The sequence below is a fragment of the Lampris incognitus genome, chromosome 8 (assembly GCF_029633865.1).
Source record: "Lampris incognitus isolate fLamInc1 chromosome 8, fLamInc1.hap2, whole genome shotgun sequence".
NCBI lineage: Eukaryota > Metazoa > Chordata > Actinopteri > Lampriformes > Lampridae > Lampris > Lampris incognitus.
This window is the reverse complement of record NC_079218.1, coordinates 43,721,533-43,731,529: the sequence shown is the minus strand read 5'-3', so window position 1 is coordinate 43,731,529 and position 9,997 is coordinate 43,721,533. Positions and strand designations below refer to the sequence as shown.

At 43.1% G+C, this 9,997-nt stretch overlaps 1 protein-coding gene across 1 annotated transcript in view; it reads right to left on the bottom strand.

Moving 5' to 3' along the window:
- Positions 1-4,626: 4,626 nt before the first annotated feature.
- The window catches only part of nf2b (NF2, moesin-ezrin-radixin like (MERLIN) tumor suppressor b), a 15,469-nt gene continuing 10,098 nt past the window's right edge, over positions 4,627-9,997 (bottom strand). The window contains exons 15-17 of the mRNA XM_056284196.1: positions 9,238-9,368; positions 8,836-9,004; positions 4,627-7,572 (exon numbers count right to left, since the gene is read on the bottom strand). Coding sequence (XP_056140171.1) covers positions 7,525-7,572; positions 8,836-9,004; positions 9,238-9,368 — 348 coding nt within the window. The 3' untranslated portion in view covers positions 4,627-7,524. The remainder of the gene's footprint in view (positions 7,573-8,835; positions 9,005-9,237; positions 9,369-9,997) is intronic.

Below are 9,997 nucleotides of genomic sequence, written 5' to 3'. Positions count from 1 at the left end.
CATCACAGTTACTGAACAGAATAAACCAGTGAAGCAGAGAGAGAGAGAGAGAAAGATCTTTTGATAGCTCTCCTTCACGGTGAGATTGTGCTCAGTTTGCAGTGTACGTACCTGCGGCAGGATAGTGAGCATTGCCGATACTGGTGATGACTTTGCTGTATTTCAGTTGTGATATCAGTGATGAAGGGTCCAACAAATCACGCCTCAGTCAAGGCTGCATAGAATGCAACCGCTGGTCTCTGTAAACAAATTAACAATAAAAATAAAAAACAGTCTGTCGGTTCCAACTACCACTATTAGGCCATGTCATACATGTATGCAGAAGCGGGGCAGGCTAAGCTAACTGCTAGCCCATGCAGACCGGCAGTTACAACAGTCATCCTGGCATTCACTCTCTTGGACAGTGATTTTTTTTTGGTGGATATGTTGGATATATGTGTTTTGTAGTTTTTGTCATTTGGATATATGTGTTCTTGTAGTCTGGATATGTGTTTTTGTCTTTGTGCTGCACTACTGTGGGCTGGGGGAAACGCTATTTCGTTTCATTTCATGTGCACAGGTACATGGAATGAAATGACAAATAAATGTTCCCGATCCCTGGTGTATTCATAGATTTATAACCGGCATTTCGTCTTCCCAGTCATTCAACCCTTAATTTGCTATGCAGGAATTCCCTCTCGCCGACCCCTAGTCTGGTCTGCATGTCTAAAATGCATACAAAGACATCGAAATACTGTAGGTGTTCATTATTGTGCCAAATGAAGCGCTTGACACGTTAAACATAAATATACAGGCGTAGTATACATCTGAGAAACAGTGAAGGAAAATGCAATTTCTGCAATTTCTTTTCTAGGTCGCTTGTCCTGCTCCGGCTCCCAGGGATATCAGTTCTGTAGCTCAGGCTGGAAAATGGAAGGGGCAATTAAAAAAAGTAGTCCGAATGAAAAGATAAACTGAGCAGGTGAATAGTAATAACAATCTTCAGTTTAACAATAAACGGAGTCCCATTCTTTTTTATTTAATCTCAATAATGATGGTTAGTTTTGTATAATTACTTTTTTTCATTTTGTTATATGTATTCCTCACTACACGTATGTGTGTGTGTGTGTGTGTGTGTGTGTGTGTGTGTGTGTTAGTGGTGGGGCAGTTATGCTTTTACAAGGAGCAACCTGCAGACTGCAAACATTATGACTGGACAACATTAAGGACTGGGTTGTCTTTACCAGTATTCTCCCTCTGCAGCTGTGCCATGGTATTGGTGATCGCGATGAGTCAGGTCAAGTCATTTCGCTTTCTGTCGGTCCACCTCACCCTCGCTGTCCTTCAACCTGGCTTCCATGTTTCTCAGCTCCACCTTCTGCTCCACCACCATGTCTCCCAATGACCACAGCTTGTCCCAGATGTCAGGCGTGGTCACGGCCTTCTCAGTCGGTCCCTTACTTTGAACAACGCTGCCGCTACCGCCCTTCACCTGAGAGACCACTCCATCCTCCTCCTGAGCCACCTCAGAGACCTCTCCATCCTCCTCCTGAGCCACCCCAGAGACCACTCCATCCTCCTCCTGAGCCACCTCAGAGACCTCTCCATCCTCTTCCTGAGCCACCTCAGAGACCTCTCCATCCTCCTCCTGAGCCACCTCAGAGAAAACTCCATCCTCCTCCTGAGCCACCTCAGAGACCTCTCCATCCTCCTCCTGAGCCAACACAGAGACCTCTCCATCCTCCTCCTGAGCTCGTGGCCTGCACAGAGAGAGCAGCAGTAGCAGCAGACCAAAACCACCCCTCATCTCGAAATGCAACCTTTTTAGAAAGTGTATTCAGACTCAGCCTTGCTGTATTATATCGCCTCTGCCTTAACTGGTCAAATGCATGGGAAAAGAGCCAAGCGTTTTGGTTTGGCATTTTGAAGAAACCGCATGCCCTCATTTGATTAGCTAGGAGCCCAGTGCCCAGCGGATAGGCTCCACCATCCTGCGACCCTAAGTTGGATAAGCGGCTTGGATAATGGACGGATGGAGCCCAGTGCTAATGGGAAAATGCAAGCTGCTACATGCTGGTGAAATATAATTCTTTTTGTATTCCAATAAATCCCATGTAATTTAGGACAGTTTCAGAGCTAAGCGCATACATTGCATTATGTGCAAAAACACTGATAGACCAAAACACAAATTACCAATGGTAGGTCTTTAAATGAGATCACCGCATATCTGATTCCATTAACCTCGGTTAATTGAGAACTTCCTGTTTCACTTCATCCCCTGCTCTCTCATATGTCAGTGTTAAGCAGATACAACACTGATACTAGCCATTGGTTCCCCCCTCCCTTGGTACACTTGTTAAGAACTATGCGTCCACCCAGTGCATCACAGACCAGGTTGAACTAGAGCCTCTTGTGCCCTCTGCTGGGAACTACAATATCTAACATTTACGTTTACATTTATATTTACGTTTTTTGGTTTCACATCTGTTTTTATCCAAAGCCATTTCCAAGTCAGCAATCAGCAGATATTTGTGTGTCTACCCACAGGCATTTTAAAGCACTAAACAGTAACAATAACATAACTAACAGTGCACGTCATGCCAAGTGCAATTACCTTAAGGGTGCAAAAGGTGGATCACCAACACTGATAAATCATAGTATTTGTGGATTCAAATTACAATTTTAACATTTGTCCACATGCTTTGTTAAGGTCACATGCCATTTTACATAAATTTAGCCCTTTACCAGATCTTTCCAGGAGCATTTGCAGGTTTCTGTTGACTCTCTTATGGACGCTACAACCCAGAGGAATTACACACTAACAAATGTCCTTTTTGATTCTTTCTATCACTGGTACAGTATATTGAAGACAGCAGCTAATTCTAAAAGATCAGAATCATGACTGCTTTTGCAGTTGCTCATTTCAATGATTATAGCACGGTGGCCCACTGTTGCCTCACAGCAAGAAGGTCCTGGGTTCGAATCCCAGGTCCTCTCTGTGTGGAGTTTGCATGTTCTCCCTGTGTCTGAGTGGGCTTTCTCTGGGTGCTCCGGTTTCCTTCCACCATCAAAAAGACATGCATGTTAGGGTTAATACTCCTGTCTGTGCCCCTGAGCAAGGCAATGGAAAGAAGAACTTGAGTTGGTCTCCGGGCGCTGCAGCTGCCCACTGCTCCTGTACAATAGGATGGATTAAATGCAGAACACAAATTCATTGTAACCTGTACAATGTAAAAATAAAGTGGCTTTCTTTTCTATCTTTCTTCTCTTCCTGTCTGCCAGGACTTTCACAGGTGAAATAATACAGTGCATTGCATTTTACTCATTCACCATAGCAGGTGACAGGCATGGCTGCAAGTCCATGAATACTGGGATGGCATCTAGCGCTTTACCTGTGCCCCTGTCCATAGGGTTAGTGGTTGTGTCAGGAAGGGCATCTGATGTAAAATTTTGCCAAATCAGTATGCGGATTGATAAGACCATGCCGGATCGGTCGGGGCTCCATACCGGATTGGTCAAGGCCCGGGTTAACAACGGCCGCCATTGGTGCTGTGCCCTCACAGGGTACCGATGCGAACTGTAAAATCCGCTGTGGTGACCCCTGAGAAACAGGGAACAAGCCGAAAGAAGGAGAAGACCATAGCAGGCAGGTGATAAAAGAGGGAAAAAAAAGAATAAGCAGGTATGGCAGAGTAAGCTTGCAGCAGATCTTAACAGTCACTCCTCCACCCATGCTTCTGTTAGGTAGTGGGGAAGGTGGGAATACAACAGCACTGACGACGCTTTCATTTCAAGTTAGTTAGCTAGCAAACTCATTTTAAACTTAATTTCAAGTTACTTAGCTAGCAAACTTAAACTTTGCTTGATCTAACCCAGGATCATCTGTCTCATGCCAGGAGATCACTTCGCCAAGGATTAAGATGTTTAGAGACATGGTTTGGTTCAATTTTCAGTAAAAGCAAGTCATGCGATAGGTTTTGAGTCGCTGGTGGCCTGCCCAGGGTGTCTCCCCGCCTGCTGCCCAATGACTGCTGGGATAGGCTCCAGCACCCGCCACCCTGAGAGCAGGATAAGCGGTTTGGATAATGGAATGGGGAAAAAATCATTGTATTATACTCTACAAATCTGATTGAACAAGAGTCTAAAAAAAGACTGAGAAGCATCACTGATGAGTCTAAAACTACAGACACGTGATCAGAAGTACAGCTTTAACTAAGAATCGATATTTCCTCAAATATACAGCTCAAATAAATCTTCTTTCCATCCATTATCCAAACCGCTTAACCTGCTTTCAGGGTCGCGGGGATGCTGGAGCCTATCCCAGCAATCATGGGGCAGCAGGCGGGGAGACACCCTGGACAGGCCGCCAGGCCATCACAGGGCCCACACACACACACCCACACATTCACACCTAGGTACAATTTAGTATGGCCGATTCACCTGACCTACATGTCTTTGGACTGTGGGAGGAAACCCGAGCACCCGGAGGAAACTCAGGCAGACACGGGGAGAATATGCAAACTCCACAGAGGATGACCCCCAAGGTTGGACTACACCGGGGCTCAAACCCAGAGCCTTCTTGCTGTGAGGCGACTGCACTAACCACTGCGCCACCCCAAATAAATCATCACAACCAAAAAGCTACAATGGGTTTAAGTGTCTGTTTATTTGCAATAAGTTTCATGTAATGCACAAAAACCATAGAAAAACCATTCAGATAGCATTCATAATGGCAAGCCCAACATCTTGCATCCAAAATAACGGGTCAGCAAGGAGAAGACTCTCCCACAAGTGCCAGAATTGGAGGTCCAACACAACATGACAGCTTTTAAGACATCCTGGCTGATGTGTCTACACAGGCTAAAAGTCAGACGTGATTCAAAATGAACTTGTTTGCTAACACCACTCTCTCTGTGTTTTCCTCAACACACCATAACCAACAAATTCAAACCATGTCGTCCACGCTGAACATCACGCCATCGGGATCCCAGCAGGTACACATGGCTTCAGATAACTTCATGAATAGCGTTTTCAAAACGTGCCGATCTGTGCCGGATTTGAACAGCCGGCAGTTTATAGATCTGGCTTCTGAAATTGTTTGCTGAAATACCAACCACCGCATGGTCGTTATGAAAAATGCATGTTTAAGAACACCGCTTTTGTGAGGATATTGATTATGGTCAGGATGACGAGGACGATGCTCCTCTCATCAGCTTTATGACCTAACTCCCAAAGTCTTGACACAGACTGAAGACAGGATGTTTACTGATCACCCTTCTACTGAAGGGATGCGCAAAATAACTTCTGCGCAACAGTTGCATTGACTTGGTTGTGCTATATGTATGAAATTGTAAAAAAAAAAAAAAAGCCTTTTAAATTTAAGCCTGATGGTAGAAATATATTTCCGGGTATAAAATCTATATACTAACACCAGACTTGGGTTTCTGACAGGGTAATACCACTGAAAGCAAAGTCTCTTTCAACGGAAATCCCTGTATTTAGGTAGAGTTGAGCAAAATATCTTTATATTCAGAGCGCATGAGTGACTGTGTGAGAGGTGGTACTAAAAACACAAGTGTAGGCTTGGATAATAAAGCAAACCAGAACACCGATTTGAAGAAGAAAGCACGCGGCAATTTCAGTATCAACACGTGGCCTTCCAAGCTCCCATTCGCACAACACCAGGGTTAGCTCTGCCAAGTTTTACCACCAGATCTTCACAAAAATGACAGATTCTGATCAGATCTTGAGAGACATTACAGAATCTGAGCTGCAGACATATCATCGAACCCAAACGGTGGTTTCAGTATTCATTTCATAAAGTCAATCTAGTTTCTAGCTCGGTCTTAAGATGAATTAAGAAAATAACAAAAAACATGCAGGATTACCTGGCTTTAATTTTGACATCCAGGCATAACATCCAAGTTTTCCCTTTTAAAAGATGCAAGCAGGGAAGGGGAGGGTGGGGTATCTAGACCCATTTAAACTCCTCTTAGCCGATTCTGTAACCAATGAGTTTAGCTGAGAAATCTTACTAGTCCACCATTATGAGTGAATACTAAATAAATTGACCTAAGTTATTGTCAAAAGTAGTGTTTTACTCGGGCGAACAAGCAATAGCGATTACAGTTCCGCTAGTAACCCACATGGCATTGAACAGCCTGCACGGAAAGGACAAACGAGTTAGGTAAACCAGAAGAGGGTCAACCAGTCCTGATGAGCTCCCATGCAGAGGTACAGAAACAGATCAGTCTGTCACTGATCACCCAATTTGAAATCCAGTCAAGGTACGACGGAGACCTCGACCCCCCCAAGCTTAAATTTCGTCAACTCTCTAAGGCACGTGAGCATAGCAAATATCAAATACATCCTCAGTAATGCATAATATATATAGACAAAATTATTAAAGTGTAAGGCACATCAACAGTCTACAGTGCAAAACTGGAACACTTGAAATGACGGAGCGTGAGCTTGTAGTTATGTCGATAGCTATAACATGATCAGGCGCTAGAAATGGCGGCGGCACACGTCGTTCTCGTTGAAGGCCACAACAAGCACTACATATATATATATATATAAAAATAAAATATCTAACACTGAAAATAACACAATTTTCTATGGAGTGTGACATGTTGACAGGGTTCCTCCACATTTTTTTTTTTTGCTCGTCAAATTCTTCTTCCACAACTTCGACTAAAGCAAACTCTGCTTTTCTGTCGTTTGCTTTTGCTTTTTTTGTTCGAGTGCATTTGAATGTCCAAGGTCCTGTTTTGGCTCACCGCAGCTATTACTTTTGACTTTGGAAACGTTGTCATAATTTTATTCTTCACAAGGTAACTTGACGTCAAGTGGCCGAACTTGATGTTAAACCCCTGTCCGTTTACATTTCAAAAAGGATTACTTAGATATATTTTCCCAAAAAACGTTGATACATAATTTCCATAACGTTCCCAGGCCTGGAAAAAACAAAACAAACACAGTCAGCCATAATTCCATGACTGTCCACCTTTACCAGGATGGTAGAAACCTTCCCTGGATCTTGTGTCAAGACATTTCAGACATTAATCCAAACCCTACAGAGATCTGATCATGTCCTCGGGCAAAAGGCTGTTTGTTAAGGCAACAATATTGGCATCTAGCAAGCTGATGAGAGCAACCCTTAAGGAAAAAAAAAAAAAATCAACTAAAAAAACGTATTTCCAAATCAACTTTCGGCACCATGTCCTGAATCAGTGGTAGATGAACGGCACATGTCACGTACCTACGACACATCATACAAAACCTGTGGAGGAGACTGTAGTGTAGCAGAGGGTACAGGTATGATGACAGCCTCCGCAGGCGGCCTAGTGTGTTAGATGTTTGCACTGGGAAGGGTTGATAAAAAGTCTTAGTGGAGTCACACAACCTTTTCTGTGTGTGTGTGTGTGTGTGTTAATGTTTATCTGTCAGGTAAAAGAAAAAAAAAATATAGGCCTTGCAGGAATATCTTGATCGAGTTAGGAAAAGACAGCCAGAGTCCTTGCTCCTCATCCTGTGGGAGGCTGATCACACTTCCTCAAAGCAGGCCATCTGAGACATGTATGCTGAGTTTCGCTGTGAAACAAGAGAAAATATCAGCCGTCTCAAACAGGGGGGAACACTGATGTGCTGTGTGGAGAGGTGCGTTCACAAACCAAACCAGACGACGGATCATTAGTTAAAATAGCACAGCAAAGAAGCGCAGCGCTGCTCAAAGTAGCTACAGCTGGTAATATCAGAAATGTGTTTAATACTTCATGATCGTAGTGTAAGCTACCGTTTGAATAGGCTTTGTGTAAAAAAACTGACATTAAAGTGACGCGGAAACAAGAGTTGAACAAGACACATGAAAGTCAATAAAATAGCTTGTCTTTACAGTGCAATTGTAAATATATATACAAAAAAAAAACAGGTCAATATTTACCTGACAGAATTGAGATGCATTGCTGAGAGACAAAATAAGTATTGCGAGATCCCAAGCAGTAGCTAACGCTGTCTCTGAGAGTCAGCTGATAACAAATAGGACCGTGGGCTTACTGGGGAATCAAAGCCAATCGTGGCAAAATGGTGGTCAATTTTTACAAGTTGGGTTGGTTGGCAGGTGACGAAGCACCTTTCTGAGGTCTGAAAGGTCCCATGAAATTAAAGCTATACTTTCATTACTTATTTTATCTGCATTTATATATTTAACACTATGTTCTGGAAATTCACAAAAAAGCTTTACTTTTATTTTTCGGTTTATAAAATTCCTTTTCCCGAAAAAATTTTTTTTTTAGCAACATCACCTTGCACTTGCAGTTGTACACAAGTTTTTCCTCCTCCAATGAACAGGGTGCGAGATTGAGAGAAGACAAGTGATCAACCACCAAACTGAAATTACTGAAGTCCACGTTCTTTTAAAAATGTTCCCAGTTATTCTTGGCTGTTAATCGAATCAGACTCCCTCCCCTCACAAAATCCTGCCTGACTGTTCTGTTATGCTTCAATACACGTCAAATTGCGGCAGTTCGCAGTGCTCACGATGCCGTTTCACAGGACCTTTACCACTAGAACGACCAAGGCTGTCATTTTGACGGTTTGGGATTTTCAAAGTTTAATAAGTTTGTGGAAAAGAAAGATGCAGACCTGCCGCTCCCTCAATGCTCCTAAAATTGCATATATTTGCATTAAAATGAGTTTTAGATCAATTGCACGAAAAAAAAAAGTTATAAGATCTACCTCAAACGTCCATGAGCCGTCAAAAATCAAAAATGCTTGAGGAATTTGGCCTTAAACCAGCCTGTGTAAGCAAAGGGCCAAAAATCAGAATTGTCCTATCCCACCTACAAGTGTACCTACATTGCTGTGAGGTATGTAGAGAGGCTCAGGGGCATATCCCCTTGCCTCACTGTGGAGACTGTAGAGGCTGGCTTGCTGCTGCTGCTCCTCCAGCTTCAGAGACTCAATCTCTGACTTAAGCTCCTTCAGCTGATCCTGAAGGTGCTTGCTCTTCTCCATGTATTCCAATCTGGGAGAGGGAGGGAGAGAGAGAGAAAAAGAGGAGAGGGGCCCATTGTATGAACATTGAAAGGGAATAAAGAAAGAAAAGAAAAACGGAGCAGGGGGGGAAAAACCCAGAGAGAGAGAGAATACTCTCTCTCTTATCAGTAGAAATGCATGCAAAGGAGTATTAACAATGGGTGCCCTGTCTTCATAATGTCATTTCCACATGCTGTCAAAGAGCATTAGCCTCCAGCTTACCTCTCCCTCTCTATCTCCATGGACAGCCTTTTCATGTCAGAGTCCTTGAAATCGAGGCGTGTGGATGCTGAGTCGTAGGCCATCTCACTTGCTTCCGGCGGAGGGGGGGGAGTGGAGTAGGCTGCTATGAGCTGTAAATATTATGAAGGCATAGGTCATGGCAACACAGACGCATGGATTCCTGCATCCACATGTTTGGACATTCAAACAAATATACATTTAGTCCCAAGAACCTAAAGTGGGAGGTGGTCTCAACTTCATGTGATTAGGGCTTAAAGTGATATGCTTTCATTGACTACGGTTAGGGCAACTCTGTTGCTACCCCTTCACAGATCTTTATTTTACTCACAGGATAAAATTGAAGCATTGCAATCACAATTGATATGCCACCCATCAGAAAAAGTGACACATAACATAGGCATAGCACAATGTCTAATGGGATCTTCTCAGCACAGATGTTAACTTCAGTTCTTGAGTGTGTAAAAATAATTACAAATTCCCTTTAAATTCCTGAAAAAAGTTATTCTGTTCTGCAGTTATTCTGTTCTTTAGAAATACTGAAAACCTTCCAGTTAAGGTTTACCCACTCCTACCTGGCCTCTCAAGATGAATTAATTGTATTTTGGAAGAGAAAGGTAAGCTTTTTCCATAACTCTCCAAACTATGTTCAGGATATGCACCATACAAGGAGTTAGTCATTCACCCTTGTAACATTTCCGATGGTCCCCTGTCAGAGGCTAACAAGATGGCGCCAGTGTGT